We start from the raw sequence: 23,813 nt of genomic DNA, 5'->3' as shown, positions 1-23,813 counted from the left end.
CAGAAAAAACAGTGTGGCTAGGAGGAGGACTTTAATTTACTTCTTGTTGAGGTCCGTGTTTGCGTCATGAAGTCATTCCTTCAGCGGTGATGTCCTGAGCATGCTCTCTGTTGTTGCCTATTAGTGACTGCGTCTTTCCCTCATTGTGTTAATGTCATAGCTCCATTCAGTGTGCTTGTGTTTGTTCATTGCCAAACGTACTAACCCGCATGCCTGTTTATCATGTCCTCTCTGCCCCTCATTCCTCAGCCCACTCAAGAGGCAGGAACGAGGAACACCAATCTGATCATCATCGTCCTCACCGGACCAGAAGTGGGGAGCCAGCTGGAAGGTCAAGGGACGAGAGGAAGCGTTCCCCGCCTGTGAGCTCCAGTAATGTCCCTGAACACGGACATGTTGTCTCTGATCATTTAAGAAAGCATTCTGATGATGCTGTAGAGCGTGATGGTCAGTTTCATAGAGGTCCAGACAGGTCATCCCCCAATAAAGAGAGGCCTCCAAGACCTCCTGGCCCCAAGACCAGTAGAGAGGCTGTCACGAGTCGCAGTCCCAGAGAGCCGGTTTGTGGGGATGACCATCTTTCTGCGGGCCATAAGTCCCCTAGGCACCAGGAACTTTCTCCTTCAGGGGTTCCATATGACGATGAATACTATGACCTAAAAGAAAGAACTAGAAGAGACCATAAGAGAGTTGACCACGTGGAACCCAATCGAAAAGGCCATGGAAAAAGGAGCCCATCACCCTATAACGGAAGAGACGCTGCTAGGGACGCAGGTCACCATAGAGCGCATGCTCCCTCGGAAGACGCTCTCCACAAAAGAGACCGGTGTACTCGAACCGCGGGGCGGTCTCCCGAAAGAGTTGCAGACTATGAGGAATACAATGACTTGAGGGTGGTAAATAAAAGGGATCATAAGAGAGTTGACCACTTGGACCCCAAGCGAACTGGAGATCGGAGAAGGAGCCCCTCTCCCTACAAGGACAGGGATGCAGGCCGCCATAAGGATCCAGGTAAATCTTCACAGAAGACTCTGCTCTTGGGACGAAAGGTTTCGATTAGCTGCCAAGTGATTCTTCTGGCCATCGCTCTGCCAGAAATCTTTCAGCACTTCTCTTTTTTCCCTTCTGGCTGTGGTTACTGTACCTGCTTGGTGTTTAGAGAATCACTCTTCATCCTGCCTATATCTCAAGCTGCATCGGTTGTCTTGCTCTAGGGTGCTTGCTGGTTGACCTCTGCTTCCATCTGCTCTTTACTGTGGTTTGGGCTCTTGGGCGTTTGAACAATCAATGAGCAATTGTGTATATTTTTTGACCTGCAGATCATATACTAACTATTAAGCTAGAAAGTTTGAATATTTGTCTTTAACTCATCTTGCCATAAAACAGCAATGTTACTTCACTTCGTCCCCTCTGTCACCTTCCCTAATTAATTTTCTATCTGATTTTCCTACAAATGACAACATTCCTTTGGCTCATTAATTATATAGGAATGATTTGGAAATGCCGTTTGTGCACCACATTACTAAACTGTGCATAGTAATGTACCTTTTTCTCATGTTCAGTCGTATGCAGTCTGAATCACTGTAGAAACGTGGATTTAATCTTCTAATTGTAAGTTCTTTTCTTAATGTCTTGTTCTAGGATGAAAAGCTTGGTATCGCAAATCCACCATTTCCTTCTTTAATGTAAAAGTGTCAGCTTCACTTTCTATTTTGTCATTTCTGGGTTATGGGTGTCGCTAGTATCTGTGGTGACGTCTCTCACTCGCCTTCTGCCCTTGTATCAGCTCTTGGAGGTATTCTGTTGTATACTTGGTAATGAGGGCCTCTCCAGCGGCACATCTGTGGTTCATGTTTGGGTGCTGTGAGGAGCCCAGAAACTGTGTCTGAATACAGTTCTGGGCTAATATTTTGATGGCCCTGGACGCACAGTTTCTGGGCTGATCCATTGATGGCCCTGGGCACACAGTTTCTGGGCTGATCCTTTTGATGGCCCTGGGCACACAGTTTCTGGGCTGATCTTTTGATGGCCCTAGGCACAGTTTCTGGGCTGATCTTTTGATGGCCCTAGGCACAGTTTCTGGGCTGATCCTTTGATGGCCCTGGGCACACAGTTTCTGGGCTGATCCTTTGATGGCCCTGGGCACACAGTTTCTGGGCTGATCTTTTGATGGCCCTGGGCACACAGTTTCTGGGCTGATCTTTATTTAATACCTCTGGACCCACATTGCTCATTGCTCCTGTTTGACTTTTCCAGGCATGAGGTCGAGAGGCACACGAGATGTGGCTTACAGCAAGCCTCGGGTGGAAGTCCAGAACCCACAACTGGATGATGCGGCGATCGCTCGGCGGCTACAAGAGGAAGAGCTAAGGGTGACCAAAAGCTGGCATGGAGTCATTTGTGGCAAAATACCATTTAAATAAGCTCCATATTCTAGCAAAGTTACACTTGTTAAAATCACATTTCATACAATAACGTTACCATTACTCTTATTGGACGATTTCAGTGCTAAGTTAGGATTAGTCCTCCATCTTTGGCACCTCTGGTCTGAGATGGTGGTGAAAGGTGTATCTTATTTGTCAAGACCTTAAATCTTTCCTTAAGCAGTTCAAACAAAGTTCTGAAGAGCGCTCCTGATCAGTCCATTTCTGCCTGGCTTTCTTTGCACGTTACCCTCCCTTCAGTTTTGTTCCCCATCATGTGTGAAGTAGATTTTGTGCGCAGGATGTTACTCCTACGTAACCCTGATCTCCCCTGTCACCTGACTCCGCCAGACTGCATTCTTCTTTGGTTTATTTACCGGTTATTGATGGGGAGACTTTAGGGTGCGAGTGCGCTTCACAGCGGTCTCCGCAAAATACGTTTTCTATGCTAGCTTTATAGTAGAGTGGACTAAAGATTTTAATTCCTGTTTTTTTCATGTGAATTATAGCAATTATCTAAAATCTGCACACTTTGGATTTGAGTATTGCTTGTGCGTTGTAGAACTCTTGCATTTCCCTTTGCAAGGTGGCTCCTCCTTCTTATGGGTTCTTCCATCTTTGATGGTCACATTTGAGGTGTTTGGTGTTGGCTGATTTGGTTTGGCTTTTAATATGGTTTGCATGTGTCGGCTCTCCCTGAGAGGGGTCCATATTCACTGGTATGAATGCAAACCGTTTGGAATAAAACAATTTTTAAAAAGTAAACTAAATCTGAGGGGAATACAAACCTAAATAAATAACCTGATGTTAACAGTTAGGGTACACAAGTAGGGTTAAATGGTTAGCGTAAAACTACAGCTCTACATACAGCATGGTAACTGGTAAAGGTTTGTAGCAGTGGCAGCAGGGTGCTTTTAAGGCTATGGCATGAACTAGTTTAGGGATAGAACTAATGTGGCAGTGAAGGTTAGGGAATTGGGATGAGTAAGCAATAGTGTTTGCATTAGTCTCAGGGTGGTTAACAGCATGGGGTAAGAGGTGATTGGCATTTGAGGATTATAAGAGTTATGAAGTAGACATCTTCTTCATCTTCTTAGCATAGGTTAAATGAACAGATTAGAGCTAGACTTGGGGGGTATTTATGATAAATAACTAAATTCAGCTTCTTTTTGAATCTACCACTCAGCCCCTAAAAACCGGTAATAGTTTACATTTTCCCCCCCAAACGTTTTACAAGTTACATGGACTATTGAACTTGGAACTCATCATTGCACCCAGAGGTCTGATCTTGTGTTGGGCCGCCACATCCCTGTTAATCCTGGGGTGTGGAGTTATTTGAGACATAAACAATTCTCCACGTGAATAGTTCTTCCGCTTTGTATTCTTTCTCTCAAGCACTTTTGAGCATTTCTGCCGGTGCATAGCACAGCCTGAACTGTTTGGCTGGTAAATATGTTGTGCAAAAAGACAGAGGCTCTCATTGCAAGTGACCTGTACCAGGGTCTGGTATTTCTCTACCGGCAGAGTTACTAATACGAGAGGTACTGGAACATCAGTGAGTGGGGAACATCTGCCCTACTAGGAGTTGGGGCCACAGAGCGAACTGGTAATTATGGAATCGATTTTCAAATTGATTCTTTTTTTATAAACCAATATTATTTGTTTTGAAAAAGCAAATGCATATAACAAAGTGTTGCATTCAGATCACTCCCCACCCCACCACCAATCACCGAGGAACAGAATCCGCTACAAGTACCGTCTCTGACACGGAGGAAAAGCCGTAGTAATCCCTCCATTTGCCTCCGACCTTGGTGAATTTCGGAGGACAGCCCCTGGCAGTGTAAATTGGCTCCTCGTGTTGGGCGCACCAGTCCATACCAGATCTCCAGAACTGCAGCCCGGAGGTCTGAGCAATTTCTGATGCTTTGCAATATCCTTCTTGGCCACCAATGTAGCCACCAAGAGTCGGTCACCTCTTGAGCCCCTCGGGTCCTCTAAAAGCCCCAAAAGGGCTATCTTGGGGGTGAGTGTGATGGCCGCGCCCAGGACCCTGGAAAGCGTATGCATGGTCGAGGACCAGTAGTGATTAATCAACAGGCAGCTCCTTACAATATGAAGGAAGTCTAGGTCCCAGGCGGACCGCCCGGGGCAATTGGGGGTCTGGCCGAAGGCCAGCATACCATAGTCAACCAGGTGTCATGTATGTGTGGCGTAAAGAATGTAAGTTCATTAGTCTAAGGCGGGCGGAAATAGCGAGTTCCCTGGGACTCGTACAGGCCGTCTGCCACTCCATAGTATCCCCGTCTCCAACCCAGCCCTCCGTTCTCCATCGGATTAAGTCCAGCCCTTGGGGGCGTTGTTGACCACACAGCGATACAGTTGGGAAATCCCTCCCTTGCCCAAACTGCCCATCAACAATCGAGCCTCTAAGACGCTATATTCCAGCAACTCCACCAGATCAGCCGTGTCGTTTCACAATTTCCATTTTACCCCTGGACTTTCACAATGAGATTTCTGCTGTTTTGCACAGACAATATCTCTGTGGAAAGTAAAGAGGTCGCTGTGTTCCCACAAGTCTCGTTATTCCGATGCAGCCAATAACCGCTGTGATCGGCCTGATGAGAATTAAGAGGCCACTCATAGCAGGGACTTCAATGTGGTAGCGACCCTTTAAAACCCTTTTCACTTTTATTTGTACTTTTAATGATGATGCTCACTGCATTCCCGGTCTGAGTCTGAGTGAGATCTTAGTCATACGCCTTTGTCTCCCCATGTTCTTTCAGGGTCACAGTTTCACTGTAAGCCAGGGGCAGGTGCTCCTTGCAGAGTTGATGAGCAGTTTATTGAGTGCACCATTGTACGTTAGTTTGGTGCCTATGTTGTGCATGTGATGCCTTCTGCTGAGGTTTGCTTGTGCTCCGTTTACAGGTTGGCAAGGCAAGAGCGCTTGGTGCGGTATGGAATAGCCAATTTTGTATGTTTGCTACACTCCATTTTTAACTTCCAATGCGAGTAACGGTGTGTTCATCCTTTCATGCTTATAGTGAGGTGTTTTTACTAATGACTGCAATGTAGGGAGCAAAGGTGGGTAGAGGGGCTGCATGGGGTCGTAGACCCGGTGATGGTTGCCTGTGCGAGGGTTGCATCCATTGAGAATAGGAGACCCTTTGATGCATTGGCAGTGATTAGAAGAGTGGCCTGCCTCTTGTGCTGCACCAACCTCGTGGAACTTTATGTCCAGTGAACGTAGGCAGCATTTCTCCCTGGTAACTTCATGCACGCCTTGTCCTGGCTGCTACTGTTGAGTCATGCTTCGCTTTTCTCTAGGCACTGGGTGTTCGCTCAGGGTACAGTTGTGGTTCCCATGAGATGGGTGATGTCCGAGCAGTGAGGTTACAGTTTTTAAACATGGGCCGACAGATGCACAGTGTAACACGGATGATATTGCCATCATATACAGTGTGTGCTATAGAGAAGTACATTGATGTTATTTCAGCAGCTTTAATATGGGGTGTGTTGTGTACGGGTTCCTTACTCCTGCGTAGCCCTCCCTTCGCGAGGAGAATGTAAATTGCTTTGATGCTTTTCTCGTTTGACAGTGCTGCAGTGGTTTCCATGCATTCAAGAGCAAACTTTGCTTTCCCACCAAAAAGGTTTGTGGAGTCTAATTCTTTGCAGAAATTGAAGACCACTTAGTGAAGATGGCTGGCATTTGAAGTTGCACCATTCTCCTCATATGTATCACTCCCAGCAGTGCTTCCTCTCATTCTGTGAGACTCCGTGTTTGTGGAGCTCTCCAGATACTTCGTCACATTTGGCTGTATTTGTGTCTGTCTCTGTCTATCTGTGGCGGTGTGTGTTGAGTTGTAATGTTGCTTTCCTTTCGTTGCAGGCTTCTCTGGAAGATGAACGAGCAGCTCAGGTTGCACAAGACGAGGTGAGTGCGTTTTCAGCAGCTTGCGGGGTCAGATATGGCTGTCCCAATGTGTATTCGATTCAGCATTTTTTCATATTGGATGCTTAAGTTGAATTGTGTCTTTAATTGTCACCAGTATCTCTCCACCTGCATCTTTATCCATTTGTAAACTCTTCCTTTGAAAGATCCTGCCAAAGACCTGCCTCTTTGTCAAGTAGTTTGTTCCTTGTGAAAACCTAGACCATAAATCACTCCCTATAAACAATCTGAGCTTCCACATGTGACATATTTCGTACTAAATGCTTGCTAGTGGACCAGAGCACAGTTGATTACTTTGTAAGATCGAACATATGTACGATTAACTTTTTGGTGGCCTCTACTTTGTCTCTTTTTGCAGTCTCTTTCACATGCAAGGCCAAACCTCTCCTCCAGCTGTCAGTGGGTGTTTATTCTCTCCAGCTTCCCTCACCTCCCACTGCTCAGTCTTAGAACATTGATGTAATGGGAAGTTCCCTTTGTAGGATTCTGCTAATATCCCAAGGATGGATAGACAGTCATCCGGCCATTGGAGCAGTCACTTTAGAGGTGGATCTTGCAGACTAGAGATAGACTTCCCTGGGTATCTTGGTGCAATGAATGTACATCCATTGATATGCAGTGACATTTAACTTATTGTAACCCACTCTCGAACTTTGCTTTGAGTAATATTTATTCATTTGGTTTGTTTTTTGTAGCACTGGCGTCTGATTAGTAGGTACTTTGTAGGACTACATTTTAACGGCGATCAGTTTGCATTTGTAATGTGGTTAATGGGTAATGTTTGGTCGAAAGTAATTTAGAGCACAAGGAAAAAGAATTCCTCTCTCAAAAATTAAAACGTGTGTGGAATTTTGGGTTTACCACCTACTGTCCATTCAGAGCGCAACAACTGGGTTTAGTTGAGAGTCCTGGAAATGTAACTATTTATCGATGATTGATTGTATGTTTACAATATCCACAGAAGGGCTCATCTTCGATGCTCACCTTACAAATGGAGAGACAAACACTTGCAAACTCGCCTCTCAGCCCTTCTGACTCTACACAATTCATTGGTCCATAAATTCCCTTTTTAGGCATTTCTAATGCAATGTCCTGCTTAGCTGCTCTGATGCCCCAGAACCTGCTCAGATCTTCGATGCGGATTTAACCATCCGCCCCACAACTCCTCCTGGCCGTAGGTTGGCATTTTAGAAGTGGCTGAACCCTTACTTGACAACTGGAATGCCCACATGCAGCTGGAGGTTGGTTCACTTTTTGCTGATCACTTGCGGCGACTAGAGGAGTACTCCGTTAAATGTTAGTTATTTGTTGGTGATTTCACGAGATTTGGGGTTCAGTAACAAAATAGCAAATGTGCAGCACATCTGCTGTCAGGAGTTAACGAAACGTGGTGAATGTTTGGTGGTAAGCTCTTCTGCAGATGCTAGGTTCTTTACTTTTCCAAAGTGTTGGTTCACCAAATGGCATTTTGCACTGACATAAGCGATAAAAAAAAATGAGTGAGATTCACTAAACCATTAATAATTGTTTATCCCAATATAGAAGTCAATGATATTGACTTCCTTATGTTAACGCCTTAAATATTGTCAAAGTAGTCTAGCGTTAAAAGTGTAGGTTTACTATTCTGAAAGTAAAGCTCCTTACCATGGCGATATATAGCACTCTATATATAGGTGCAAGACGGTATTATAATGTTATGGCTCCCGACTGCATTAGTTTGAGATGAACATGGTACTCACGGTATGTCTTCCCGGCGTATACATTTTCAGCAGCCCCAAGGGAGAGAGCTCGTCTTTCATCTTGGGCGCACTTCAACATGAGTACCACCGTTTCGGCTGCACCTGCTCTGCATGCTCTTCTTGCTGGTCTGTCTTGGACGGAGTCCCAACACACAGTCTTGAGATGGATAATCAGTGGACCAGAATTAACTTCTTCAGTTGGGGAAGCGTGCAAGAACAAATGCAGTGTTGTGGTATTGGGCTTGAAAATTTCAGTGTCCACACTATTGCTGCATCAGATGCAAAAAGAGCAAAAAAGAGATTCCTGACGTGAGAGTGTTGCATAAGAGAGAAGCATGTGCTGTGCTCTCATGATAAGACATGTGTTCGAGGCATATGAGCTGCAGAGCTCACACTTGCATTAGATCGCCATCTGGTGGTGGGCTCGGATACTTGCACCTTGTTGTTGTCTTGGAAGAAGTCTTTGTAGTCACGAGATAGGTGACTCCTCCCTTGGACGATAGTGCACATGGGCATCGACTCCATCCTTAGATTGTTTTTTTCCGCCATTGGGTTCGGATGCAACTTTTGCGCTCCAGTTCAAAATCTTCATTTCAAACTTCTTTGCCGCGCAAAACTTCCAGAAACTCTTCGGATTCACATCGATCATCTTCAACGCGCCTTTCATCGGTTCGATTCCTGTCGGCGACGAGGGCCGCTGGACCTACCCACACCGTAAGGCCTACGGCTCATGGAAAGGACGCCATTCAAGAAATGCCCCCAGTGTGGAGTAAAGTTCCCGCACAGTGACCATTACAAAGTCTGCAACTTGTGCCTATCACCTGAACACTATGAGTCCAGCTGTCCAGCCTGTGCCTCCTTTCGATCGAAGAAGACTATTCGAGATCTAAGGGCTCAACGTCACATCATGGCACAGAGATCAGCTCCAGAACCAGAGGATATCTTCGAAGGCCCGAATGTCCCTGAAGAAGATTCCGAAGATCTCTAAATCGTGTCAGAGGCAGACCACTAAGACGACCCCATCACTCCTGGTCAACGAGTGAGTACTACTGCCCCTGCCCCAACCCCACCACCAAAACCGAAGGCACTGGTGAAGACTTCGCCTGTTGGCCCCAGTCGCGATCAAAAACACACTTCAGAAGTCCCGCCTCCAGGCCTGGCTCTGAAGAAAAAAAACAAGCCTTCCGGTAGCTCGGGACCGAGCAAACCTCATGTAATCGTCCCGCCGGCGCCTTCGGCACCGAAGCCAAAGGAACACTCGGCTCCGAAATCGGTTCTGACGCCTTCCAGCTCCAAAGACAAATCGGCCCCGAAAACCTCGAGGTCCATGGATAAGCCGGCTTCGAACACTTCCAAGCCTAAAGATCCAGCTTCGGCTCCGAAACCAAGATCCTCGGAACCGAAAGACAAGCCTAAGGACTCTACCATACCTCCTAAGGCCAAAGACCATAAAACGCAACACCAGCCCCGCTCGGAACCGAAAAAATCGGCACCGAAAACGGTTCTCGAGGAAAAGTAACTTTTTCATCCAGATCCTGTCGATCCTAGACAGAAAAAGATTTATATTAACCCTGAAACGGGACATGTCACAGCTGTGCCATGTAAGAAGAGGAAGTTACACACAGCACCTGCCCCTCCAGTGCCTGTGAAGGACTCTGCTACATCAACTATGCCTCCTTCTCCTCTACGTCCTTCTAACCCAATTCCTCTCCCTAAATCTATTACACCACCCCTGCCTGTAACTTCTCCATCACATACACCACCTCCAGATGATGATGGTGATGACCTAGGGGTGGGAGGTGACCCAAATGACCCGTTTACAGATCCAGACGATCCACCACAAGATGATTGGGAGTACCCTGTCCCAACAGATCTACCAGACCTCCCAAGCCCCCAGCCATACCCATCAAAACAATCTCCCCCAGACGATAATCTTGGTTTTGGACAATTACTTAATAGGGCTGTCGTTTACCACGGCGTCACAATGCACTCAGACACCGCAGAGGAGGACTTCCATTTGGATACATTCGAACCGTCCCAAAAGACAGTGCAAATCTTGCCAATGATCAAGGGAGTCATTAAGCATGCCTCTGAAGTGTTTAATGATCTCGTACGTGCCAGGATTCTTAACCCTAGAATCGATTAAAAAAATATAGACCTGCCCCTGAAGACACTGCTTACATTAGGGGAGAGCTGCCTTTGGATTCTCTAGTGGTTTCCAATGCTAGAAAGCGCGCAAACTCACAAACCTCTGGGGATGCGCCACCCCCTGATAGAGAATCCAAATTACTAGACGCTTCTGGCAAAAGGGTAGCTGCGCAGGCAGCCAATCACTGGTGCATAGCCAACACGCAAGCACTGCTGGCTAGATATGATAGGGCCCACTATGACCAACTGGAAACCCTATTACAACATTTGCCTGACCAATATAAAACCCAAGCAAATGATCTCATACAAGAGGGCAGGCTAATTTCAAACACGTCAATTAAATGCGCACTTGACGCGGCAGAAACTGCCTCTAGATCCATCAATACCAGTGTACTCCTTAGACGACATGCCTGGCTGCGCATTTCAGGCTTTAAGCAAGAGGTCCAGACTACCATACTCAGTCAGCCATTCAACCAAGAACAACTTTTTGGCCCGGCTGTAGACACTGCACTCGAAACAAGCATTGGCATAGCCAATAGGTTTCTCCTCTGGGACATTATAAGTGTTTACAACTGTTGCATATCTAAAAACTTATAAGGTCCCAAAGGCCAGACCTATTGGCTATGCCAATGCTTGTTTAAAGTTACAACTGTCCAGGCTCTACTCGCGACAGCTGATACCGATCCCACAGGTGTAAAATACCATGTGGTCCCCAAACGCCACAGGTTCCACACCATGGAGTAGAAAAACATCCACACACCAATCACTGTTTACTTTTTATTTCTGGTCTTTAAGATCATGACTGCACATATGTTTGCAATATTTACACACGAAATACACTACTGTTGCACTTAAACAATGCATGAAATCTTATGTTGCATTTGTTAATTATACGTAATTTGTTTGGTCACCTGGGGTTTTGGACGGCATGTCTGGAGTGGCTCTTTTTGCGCTGTATTTTATATTTTAAGAGTCCTGACACATCCTTGTACTTTCCAAACTAAGAACAGTGACAAATTAAAACCTTATTGAAGGCACACATGGCCTTTGTACTACATACACAGCTGACGTTTGCTCTCTCTCTCTCATGGACATCCGGGCGTTCTTCCACCCTGTCCATAATTACACGTATGCAACCGTTTATTTTATAACTTACGGGGTTGGTTATCAATAGACCAAATATATTGCTTTGCAGTCTCTTGAGCAGACCCGTGCATAAAGAGACTGCTGTTTGTTAAAGGAATCGTTTCTTCAATTACAAATGTGAGCCTAACCCGCCAAACTTGTGGGAATTGTTACAGTCCGATCTTTTTAGGGCTTGGCCCGTGGCGTGCGTTGGGGGTGTCTAGTGTTCAGGTCACCACCATCATTACTCTCCACTACAATAAGTGTTCACCTACGCCACTATGCATGACCACCACACACTGCTGCCAACACCTGCCAGATCCACCATTTCTCACATCACCGCTCGCCAGTCCCGTCACATTCTGCCTCCATCAACAGCTACAGGCGCCCTCCACCCCTTACAGTCGATGCAGTGTTACTATTAGTTATGGTAATCTCTGTACACCTAGGACCGATGGGTCACCCTTGGATTTACAGCGCCATAGATTTCGATTGACTAGTGATGTAAATAATATGAAGGGCAAGCGCGACTGTAAAGATTGGGAGTCCTTAAGGAACCTCTGTACAAACACGTACTGATCAGTGTTTTTGAGGTGAAACCCAAAGACCGGACAGAATGATAAAGCAGTTTCCCTCCGTATATTCTAAGTAGCCCACCAGAGAAAACTCTTTAGCATGGATGTCGTACGCCAGTGAATATATATTGAGGGGGGGGGGGGGGGGGTTATTTCGAACAAATGTAATACCAAACAAGTATTCAGGCATTTATACCTACCCCAAAGTAAATTCGAGTTTATTACCACCGTACCGCAACCATTTTTTGTACTGCTTCGTGGACTTAATGTAACCATTAATTTACACATTAAAACAAGACTACTAATACAAAGTGTAGTGGGGAGGGATTTGTAAGTGAGAACTAATTAAAGCATTCATAAAAGGTTATGAATTTGAATACTAAAGTTTCGCACGAAAGTCAAATTAACTACTCTACAGAGCGAAGAAAAAGTGTGTTTAAAAACAATGTTTCCAGAAGAGTTAATTGTCTTAGTCCCGAATGTGTTTTACGCTGCTGTTCGTCCTATCTTGGTCACTGGAACTGACTTGCTTGTCTCAGTCCAAATTCCAACATGCCGGATAGTGTCACTTTTTTGTGTGCAGCTTTGTATAGCGCAAACTCGGCCCTAAGGTATTGGAGCGCTACATTACACAAGAACACATTCATTAGGGCTCGCCTGAGCTAGCGCATGCGCTAGCTCAGGCGAGACCTTTAGTAAGCGGGTTTTAAAAGTGCTACCAGAGAGGCTTTTGCTGGCCTAAAGCTTGCGTGCATGTGAGCGTGAACGTGCACAGGCCATCTGGCTTTTTGTAATGGCTCATTAAGCCTTACAGAGTGTGAATCCCCTCACCTCCCCTAACCCCTCCCTTCTCCCACTCCCTCCTCGTCAGCTTCATTTTCACTCCTCTCGCGCATCTGTCTTTCTTCTGCCTGTTCCTCTCTCTCGTCTCTTATCTTTTTCTCTTTCCTTTCACTTTCTCTTTGCACTTGTTCGGTTTTTTTTTGTTGTTGTTTTTTTTTGTCATGTGAAGCTCTGCCTAAGCCAGGGCAGTAAGGCGCCCTTGTGGCAGTACTGATGATGGCTTCCAGTGGGTGCCCTAAAAGATGGCATTTCTCGATCCATGGCCTGTTCATCTTGGCACCGACACGATAATCTCCCAGAGTTAAAGATGCGAGGTACGCCATAAGCACCGGCCATACAAATAGGTCGCAGCAGCATTCCGTTTTTTTCTAAAATACATATATTTTTCTTGCCTTCTTTTAATAGCTTGTGTTTGGAGGTATTACGATCTGCCGGAGGAAAGAGACTGCAAATATTTGTCATCCAGGGGAAAAATAAAAACATAATGGGTTTCTGTCAAAAATGAAAGCTGAATTTTACAATCTTTCTTTATAGGCAGCGTTCTCCGGAGCTTGTCTCTTGTCTCGCGCGCTCGCTCTAGAGTTCACGAGGCGCCGCTCGAACACTCCATGCTGCCAGGAATTCCCTGCTGTTTGCGGATAGGCGGTCTGGCTGCAGTTTATTTCTTTTCAGTTGCAAAGCAGAATACAAAATTTACCCTTTCTCATAGGTTATCACCTCAGAAATCAGACCGTGAGAGCTGTTACTGTGCGCATATTCACCGAGGAGCACCCACTTCTAAGGGCCTCATTGCGAGCACCCTTTGTTGGATAAATAACGCACCCTGTAAAACCCAACAGGTGATGTCCATAAATGGGGTGCAGTAGTTACCGCACATTTTGCAGATAACATATGTATTTTCACTGCACCAAAATCTTTGTCCCTGTAAATATATTTCCCCATGTTAAATTCCTACATTACTGCATGTATCCCTGTTATGGGCTGTGCGGTAAGCCCTGCATCTTCTGTAACTTTCTCTAGGTAGATTCAGCCATTCTCATGTTATATCCAATTTTTCGGGCAATAATCATAGTTCGTGATGTTTACCACTCCCAATAAACTCTAACCCCCGTGCTGTTGGCTGCTTCTAATGCCCTTTTCTTGCCTCACATTAATCATGGCCTTCTCTGTGCAGCACAACTTTGCATAAATGGCAATCATGACATGTAAAACAAGTATTGGCATAGACAATAGGTCTCGCTTTTGAGACCTTATAAGTATTTAGTTATGCAGCACAATATCCTTGGTGCAACAACACCAACTGTTGCATGGCTAAACACTTCTAAGGTCCCAAAAGCAAGACCTATTGGCTATGCCAATGCTTGTTTTTTGGTAGGCACAGGGAAATTAAGTAATTTGCTATAATTACAGGATGTGAGCCGACGCCGAGACTCAAACTTGTTTCCCCAGCGCCAGAGTCGGCAGCTCTGGCCATTCTGTCACAGCCCTTAACTTAATATACCCACATCTTCGATGCAGATTCATGTTAAAACGCATTGAGGAGATAAGAAAGTGCATTTAATATCAAAATACGTTATTTCCGGCACTAATGAAAGTGTGGCATAGGCTACCACATATGAAGAAATACGTTCTGGGCGTCCAAATAATTGCTTGTTTTTCCATTGCGCTTCATACCAAGCTTGAGCTCGTGTGTGAATATGCACTAAATTCTGTCAACAATACAAACCACAGTTCTGTTGCATCCGGCGGTACCCCATTTAATGGCACTCATTTCTCCATATGCGAAGGATGGAATGCTGTGGCTGCCGTGCCAGGATTTGGACTTGTGATCTGCAAGTTTCAGAGGTGATAATTCAGTTGACAAACCTCCTTACTCTTCATAAATGTGCAAGGAAAAAACCACCCTTTTAATTGACGGGGCCACGCCATGAAAACAAACACGCGCGCCTCCCGCGGCAGCAGGGGGAGGGGTGAGAAGAGGTGGCCTGCGTGACTCCCTTGCGGGAGTGAGCGGCAAGGTGCGATAATTTCTAGCATATGGCACCAGCTGCTCGCTCCCGCAAGTGAATCGCCAGACGTGCACGCGTTGCCATTGGAAGCAATGCAGCGCGTGCACGTTTTTGCAGGGAAAGCTGTGGCGATGACTAAAGGTCTGTTTTCTAAGCAACGCATGCGCGCTGCGTAGGCGAGACCTAAAAATGAAGAAAGACACTGAGACTGCCAAGTCCATGGGAGCGTTACAGTCTCCACAAACACGTGGCTCCTTTCGTCGCTCCTTCTATAGAGGAGCCTCCAAGAATATGGGAGCAGACACCTCCTCCACATTCAAACCCTCTACACAAACATCCCCCAGTAGAGGATATTTTAGAGGAGGATATAGAGGGAATAACCATAAAGGAAGAGGCTGAGGTAATAACACTCGCACCTCCCCCTCTACAAAATAGTGACTTCCTTCCGCTTCCCCCAGACCATTCCACTCCAGTCACATCCAGTCCTATCACAGTTCCTACCTGTCTGGAATTCCATCACATCAGACAAGTGGGTAAGACAGATTATCCAGTATGGTTACTGCCTGGAACTTACAGCTACCCCCCCCACACATACCACCCAAGCAGCGTCCAATGTCCACAGAGCATCTCACGCTTCTAAAACAAGAGGTTCTCTCACTGCTTCAAAAACACGCAATAGAACCTGTTCCCTTACAACATCAAGGAACAGGGGTTTACTCGCTGTACTTCCTAATCCCCAAAAAGGATGGGACTCTAAGACTGATTCTTGACCTCAGACCCCTCAACCTATATATACACTCAGATCATTTTCATATGATCACTCTCCAACAAGTGCTCCCGCTGCTACAACAAGGCGATTCCTTGCCACACTAGACCTCAAGGACGTTTACTTCCACATTCCCATACATCCTGCTCACAGGAAGTATCTAAGGTTTGTAGTGGACGGGCAACACTATCAGTTCAAAGTTCTTCCCTTCGGAGTCACCACCACACCCAGGGTATTCACAAAATGTCTTGCCGTAGTAGCAGCACACCTGAGAAGGCCACACATCCATGTCTTCCCATATCTGGACGACTGGCTAATAAAAGCCAAGTCCTTCAACCAATGTGTTCAACACACTCACCAAACCATCCATACATTACACAACTTGGGGTTCACGGTCAACTACACCAAGTCGCATCTCCAGCCCTCTCATATACACCAATATCCGGGGGCCACAATAAACACCTCCACAGCTCTAGCATATCCCAGTCCAACCAGGATAGCCAGCATACAAACTCATCACAAAATTTCAAGCCCAACACTCTCACCCAGCCAGAGTGTTCATGCAACTCATTGGCATGATTGCATCTTGCATCTTTAGTGTACCTTATGCAAGACTTCAAATGTGACCCTTGCAGGAATGTCTAGCACATCAGTGGAATCAGGCTCAAGGACAACTGGCAGATCTGTTGTTGGTAGACGGCCGCACACATCGCTCTCTGCAGTGGTGGAACACAAAAAACTTGTCCAAAGGGCTGCCATTCCTCAAACCTATTCCACAGATAGTACTCACGACAGACTCATCACTCACAGGATGGGGAGCCCATCTCCTCGGACATACAAGGCAAGTGGACCACTCAACAAAAACTGCTCCAAATCAATCACCTGGAACTACTAGCAATATTTATATCTTTAAAAACATTCCAAGTACATGTACAAAACAAAGATGTCCTGATCTGGACGGACAACATGACAGCCATGTACTACATACAAAAACGAGGAGGCACACTCTGCAGCTGTCCCAGTTCCCACAGAACATTTGGAGATGGGCCATCCCACAAAAAATAGATCTGCTTGCCGAACACCTTCCCGGAGTTCACAGTCAGATCGCGGATCAGTTAAGTCGACAGTCACAACCCATTCGTGAATCTGAACTACATTCCCAAGTTCTTCTACCATTTTTCCACATGTGGGGCCAACCAGACATAGATCTGTTCGCCACACACGAAAGTGCAAAATGCCCAACCTTCGCCGCCAGGTTACCACACCCATTGTCCAAGGGCAATGCGATATGGATGAACTGGTCAAGCAGATTTGCGTACGCTTTTCAGCCATGCCCACTGATTCCACTAGTGGTACGCAAGCTCCGACAACAGTCTCTCAAACTAATCTTAGTAGCTCCCACATGGGTACGCCAACCGTGGTTCACAACACTGTTGGAACTCTCACTAGTTCCGCACCAAAAACTACGCCTGTCCCCATCCCTGCTAACGCAGAACCATGGAGAGATCAGACATCCAGATCCAGGTCAGCTGAATCTGGTGATGTGGCTCCTGAAGTCCTAGAGTTCGGTTACCTTAACCTACCACCAGACTGTATGAACATCATTAAAGAAGCCAGATGCCCTACTACTAGAGCTTGCTATACTGCAAAATGGAAAAGATTTGCCGTTTACTGCATCAACAACCATATTGATCCACTGGATGCCTCCATCCAGAATATCATTTGCTACCTGCTGCACTTGCAAAGTGTTATCTAGCATACTCATCCATACGTTTACATCTAGCAGCACTTGCTGCTTATCTGCAAAACAGACAACACTTGTCACTTTTTAGAGTCCCTGCAATTAAGGCCTTCACGGAGGGCCTGAAAAGAATCATTCCTCCCAGGTTACCACCCTCTCCAGTGTGGAATCTAAATATTGTTCTTACCAGGCTCATGGGACCCGCATTTGAACATTTACATAAATGCGAACTGCAGTTCCTGACATGGAAAGTGGTTTTCCTTATTGCCATCACCTCTCTTAGAAGAGTAAGTGAGATCCAGGCTTTAACCATACAAGAACCATTCTTCCAATTACATCGTAACAAGGTGGTTCTCAGGACAAACCCAAAATTCCTTCCTAAAGTCATCTCTCCATTTCATCTTAACCAATCAGTGAAGTTACCAGTGTTTTTTCCAAACCCAGACTCCATAGCGGAGAGAGCTCTACACACCCTAGATGTAAAAAGAGCCCTGCTTTATGACATTGACAGAACCAAATCATTTAGCAAAACAACTGTTTGTAGCTTTCTCCCCCCACATAAGGGTAATCCCATCTCCAAGGCTGGGATTGCAAGGTGGATCGTCCAATGTATCCAAATATGCTACCAGAAAGTGAAGCGCACATTGACAATTCCCCTAGGGCGCATTTCACACGTAAACTAGGGGCCTCTATGGCATTCTTAGGGAACATTCCCCTAGAAGACATTTGTAAGGCAGCAACATGGTCTACAACACACACCTTCACCAAACACTATTGTGTTGACGTGCAAGCCAAGCAGCAAGCTTCTGTGGGCCTGGCTGTTCTTAAAACTCTTTCAAACCACTGCAACCGATACAGGTGACCACCGCTAGGAGAGATACTGCTGTACAGTCTTTGCAAGTATGAGATCTGCAGCTCACATGCCTCGAACGGAAAATGCTTCTTACCAGTATGCATCTGTTCTTGGCATGTAGAGCTGCAGGTCCACACGCGCCCACCCACCTCCCCGGGACCTGTATCTGTTCCAGTTCTATCTTACTTAGATATACACACATGGACATCTTTTTCTTTCTACTAACTCCATAATTTCCCATCATGGCGAAAAACAATCGAAGGATGGAGTCGATGCCCATGCGCACTATCGTCCAAGGGAGGAGTCCAGTATCTCGTGACTACAATGACTTGTTCCAAGACAACAACAAGGTTCAAGCATCCGAGCCCAACACCAGATGGCGATCTAATGTAAGTGTGAGGATCTGCAGCTCTACATGCCAAGAACAGATGCATACGGGTAAGTAGCATCTTCCTTACCTCATCCTATCTATTGGTGCTTTGATTGATTGATCGAAGCTCACAGGAATACATACATTTAGGCGTTCCATGTAGGGAAACCTACATGGACAATTTGTTTTAGAATTTTTCTAAAATTTTGAAAATGGGCAAATCTTAATTAAACATTTTTCTCAATGCGTTGTGCTCAAAGACGTAAGAAAACACAGATTGCAATGGCTTCATATTCCATCTTTACCTAATTAGAAATGCAATTCCAGTAAGGATCACCACAAACTTGGGTCACAAACTCCATCCACCATAATGAGGAAATGCTGATGTTGGTGTAGTTGGAAAATGGAATAGACAGTCCTATAAACAACAAAAAACTGTTTATACAAGTGACCAAAGCAGAAATTCTAGTATTTGGATTTATTAGGATACACTCTACCATAAGGGAAAGATGTCACTGCAGCTGTAAGGCATCGAGAAAGCCCCTCACTCTCAATGTGAAGCACACAATAAGAAGAAATGTAAGACCTCCAGAGCAAGAGACGCATCCTTTATTAGAATCTTTCTGGGACTACTTAAAGGACCCACTGATCCACAATTGCATTCCAAGTTAACTCTAGAAATATTCTAGTGTTTATGAATGTAATTATGATATCTTTAAAGAGGAACTGGTGCTGCAGGTAAGTTAATTTTTATAGTATTTTTTTTCTGCTATTTGACCCTACACCTGTCAACACATTACGTCCTATAGAATCAGCAATCCGCTCAGTACCACGTGCGTTTTCTCCTTGTTGCCTGTGACTAGATTCTCTGCTTGGATTAGTATGCTTTGCTTGGGTAAAAATGATGCTAAACCAATTTTTAAAATGTATTTTTATTTTTTTTAGAAGTGATCGAACTGCTACAAAATGGTTTTGGGTAATTTTCGCGCAAAGAGTGTGAAACGTCCTTTAAAAATGTAATGTCAGAAGAGCAGATGTTAAATGGAAGTAGCAACACAAGTGAATAACTTTTAAGTTTCTGTAAAAATAGCGGTCGGTGGTGTTGCCATCATGAAACCTACGTGCATAGAAGATGTGTGGCAGAATCTTCTTTCAGTGGTATATAGGCAGGAGGTGATTAATACGGTCTTCACAGGTCATTGCTATAAAGCTGCAAAACCACTTTGTACTTTTCGTATGTCATGAGAATATGCAGCAGTCCTCCAACTATCTGGATAATTGTCCAGTTCTCTAATGGAAAAAACCATAATATGCCAGACGACTGTGCAGCGCAAGGTGTCACTGCTTTTCCAAGATTTGGAGGCTTCTCTCCCAGATGTGTTCCGCGCGTCTGTCCGTTTTCTGTGTACAATGCGGCCAGACCTCCTTCGTGTCCTGAGAATGTACTTCATCAGTGTTGAAAGTCTTATAATGAGCAACTTTAGTTGACGTGGTACTAAACTTAAAATTGCCTTCACATTCTTCTACAAACAAATCTCACTGACCTTAATAATGATGCTGTTTTTTTTGTTTTAGGAAATCGCTCGGTTGTTTATGGAGCGAGAGAAGAAAGCGCACAGGAAACCAAAATCGTGTGAAAAGCCATCTCATGAAAAGCGCCTACCAGACGACTGGAATGTAATTATGCTTTAGTTTTCCTCCTTTTATCATTAGTTGTTTTTTTTTAATGCTCTTTCTACAGACTCTTTGGTTGCATCTACTTATCCACACTAAGGCCTAATTAGCTAAATTGCAGCCTGCAGTAGATTTTCTTTTTCCCAAATACTGTGGCCACTTCATACCTCGCTGACTCTGCTGGTAGCTTCATCCCGCCAGGAGGGACTCATTTTAGTAACATATTTTGGAAGATTTTCATCTACCCAAAAGATTGTCTTGCATCAGAAACTTGCATATTCTGCAAAGGTCACTTCAGAAATCTGAACTATTCCCTTATTTTGTTCCCAAAACAAATGTTTCTATTTTTTGGTGCTCTGTCTGTGACGTGTCTAGAGTTATTGGTTGAGAGCACAGTAATACTCGCCTATGACCCTTCCCGAAGGATTCTTCTCTACCCTGATTCTGTATCTTTGAATACTTCCCCAAGCTTCGCTCTGGATTCAGAAGAACCTTTCACTAGCTGCAACTCCCTCATGTTATTAGGCGGTGTGACGCAGTAACTCCCTCATGTTATCACGCGGTGCGACGCAGTAACTCCATGTTATTAGGCGGTGCAACTCAGTAACTCCCTCATGTTATTAGGCGGTGCGACGCAGTAACTCCCTCATGTTATTAGGGGGTCCGACGCAGTAATTCCCTCATGTTGTTAGGTGGTGCAACGCAGTAACTCCCTCATGTTGTTAGGTGGTGCAGTGCAGTAACTCCCTCATGTTATTAAGTGGTGTGACTCAGTAACTCCCTCATGTTAGGTGGTGCGACGCAGTAACTCCCTCATGTTGTTAGGTGGTGCGACGCTGTAACTCCCTCATGTTATTAGGTGGTGCAGTGCAGTAACTCCCTCTTGTTATTAGGCGGTGTAACGCAGTAACTCCCTCATGTTATTAGGTGGTGCAACGCAGTAACTCCCTCATGTTATTAGGTGGTGCGACGCTGTAACTCCCTCATGTTATTAGGTGGTGCGACGCTGTAACTCCCTCATGTTATTAGGTGGTGCGACGCTGTAACTCCCTCATGTTATTAAGTGGTGCAACGCTGTAACTCCATGTTATCAGGTGGTGCAACGCTGTGACTCCCTCATGGTATCGGGTGGAGCTGTTGCAGCTTCTGCCATGGATTCTCTTGGCTCCACCAGACTCTGCCACAACGCCACCACGCTCCTGCATGTCTGTTCCCTCTCATCCATGCTACTCTACCTTGGGATCCAGAGCTCCCTCAGTTCCTTAACAGAGCTTCTTTCCCATAAACACTTTTAATTGACTGAAGACCACACATTCTCGTGATGTGTTGGGAATTAATCTAGTTCTGCTTGTCAAAGGCAGACGTTGGGTCTACACGCTACATGGATGTGGTTCCTCTGCCTACCACGATTCATCTTCTTGCATCAAATATACACAGATGGACGCTAAAGCCAAACCTGTTGAATTTTCCCTGTAGAATGTTCCCAATTCTACAGGCGCATAGAAGCTACAAACCTTTCACGGTAGGAAACATTTTCAGATTTCCGTGCTCCCATTTAGATCCCCCTCTTCCCCGATAGTGTGTAGAGCATTCATTCATATTTTCACTTATGTCGAGGACTGGCTCATAAAGGCACCTTATCAGCTGTGCTGAATTTGCATCTGCACCTAATCTTCGATTTTTTTGTTTCTTTTTCTCTCCCTAATCTGCAATTTGCCCTCGACCTTCAGAAATCGAAGTACCTTCCAATACAGTTTTTTTCAAGGGCTTTATTCTGAACATGAATCTGGGGAATACTTGTCCATCGGATGGTATGATGTACTTTCAGGATAGGATTTCTCATTCTTTAAGTCCTTTTCCTGTCCTCGAAACCCAGTGATCAGTAGGTCTTATGACGTCATTCGTTTTCCTGCCCTCTCAAACGAGATGGAGAATGAGACCGCAACAGTGATGTCTGACGCGGCAATGCAGTCGACATCTTGGCAACCTGTTGATTATCCTGAAGACGACACCTCTGTAGAGTGACCAGCATTGGCCAATGTTTACACACGCTGGAACGCGGACACACTTTCCTTCGCCAACAGTCTCAAGTGACTATAGCAACTGATGCGCCCTTAGATGGAGTGGGTGACATCTGTGACCCAGTCAGTGGACTTTGGCCACCACAAGGCAGCCATCTGCACCCATAATGAACTTGAACCCTTGCTGCAAGAAATCTCAGCATTTTGCTTTTTTCTGATATGTCCTTTCATTGACAAATAGATAATGCCACTGAGATCTTTTTATTTCTTGTGATTACTACAACATGTTTTTTTTACTTCCTCTCATTTACTAATAGACTTGCAACTGACAATACCTTATTTCAACCAGTGATTGATTTTGGCAAATCTGCTTATCTAGGTATACCCAAAAAGGAAAGTTGTAAATCTCAAATGCTGTATTTTTAGCTTACTCAGGAAAATGTGATTCTGTAATATTGGCTTCCTGTCCATCAGCGAGTCCTGTTCAAAGCTGCTTGTATAATCGTAGTTAAACCTTAAATTTATAATTTATGGACCACCTTCAATTTACTATCTTCAAATTACAAGCATCTGAATTGATTGATTGACTATGACTCGTGCACCTCCGAACACAGTGTTGCCAACTCGTTAGCCACACTAACATAACTAGAACTAAAACCTTTACAATGCACTCCTTATGACCTTTCGTATTACATTATTTATTGTGCATTAAATCATAGCTTTCATAACTTATAACCTCTCAAATGAGAATTTGTGAGATTTGTGAGAACACTGCATCGTAAAGGCGTGAGTTTTAGTTATTTTAGTGTGGCTATTGAGGTGACAAAACTGTGTATGAATGTGTGCAAGTTATAGGAATTTGAAGGTGGTACGTAATTATACATTTTAAGGTGTAAGTTTAGAAAATATAATGTTTATGTAGTTTAAGTTTGGTTTGTCTAGAAAGAATAAAATAACCTTTCCTAACTATAAAGTTTTAACCTTTTTGTGGGGGGTGGGGGAGAGGGTGAATCACCTATTTAACCAAGGTGATTGGGATGTGTTGCTTGACTTTCAATCCCGCACATGGTAATGAGATGGGCAGCGAGACTATCAAACCTACCCCCCCCCCTCTCCCCCACCCACCCGTGGGCATAGCAAAAGCAGGAGTGAGACCTGCCTCCTCCCCCATCCACACTTGGGGCACGATTACGATGAGGGTATGAAAGGTTTCATTTTCGACCACCGTATTACAATGCAGGCAGTCGAAACTGAAACGGGCCGGTCATTCCGGCTGGATTCCGACGGGCTCAAGGAGCCCATCGGCCAGTCGGAGACCGTCTCCTAATCCCAATTGGCGTTCCCGCCTTTGGGATTACGGTGTCGGTTTCCGACAGGCTTTCCATGCCGGGTTTTCCAACATGGAAAACCTGTTGGAAGGTAACATTGGGGGCCCCCTATGGTGCCCCCCTTTGAATCCCTGCACCCTGTGGCCGGCACCGTGAGGTGCCTGCCATAGGGTGCAGGGATTGACACAAACTCCCATTTCTCTATGGGAGCTTGTTCTATGTCCGGTTTACGGCTGTAGCACA

At 45.2% G+C, this 23,813-nt stretch overlaps 1 protein-coding gene across 2 annotated transcripts in view; it reads left to right on the top strand.

Annotated features, from left to right (window-relative positions):
- CCDC50 (coiled-coil domain containing 50) overlaps nt 1-23,813 on the top strand; it is a 172,987-nt gene that overhangs the window by 68,064 nt on the left and 81,110 nt on the right. Inside the window, exons 6-9 of one of the 2 annotated variants that reach the window (XM_085635868.1) lie at nt 250-1,011; nt 2,257-2,372; nt 6,316-6,360; nt 20,123-20,224. In XM_085635868.1, coding sequence (XP_085491994.1) covers nt 250-1,011; nt 2,257-2,372; nt 6,316-6,360; nt 20,123-20,224 — 1,025 coding nt within the window. The remainder of the gene's footprint in view (nt 1-249; nt 1,012-2,256; nt 2,373-6,315; nt 6,361-20,122; nt 20,225-23,813) is intronic. The other variant, XM_085635870.1, reaches the window with a different exon arrangement.

Source organism: Triturus cristatus, chromosome 11, assembly GCF_964204655.1.
Source record: "Triturus cristatus chromosome 11, aTriCri1.1, whole genome shotgun sequence".
In the NCBI taxonomy this organism is placed as follows: domain Eukaryota; kingdom Metazoa; phylum Chordata; class Amphibia; order Caudata; family Salamandridae; genus Triturus; species Triturus cristatus.
The sequence above is the reverse complement of the archived record's forward strand: the minus strand, read 5'-3'. Positions and strand labels throughout refer to the sequence as shown.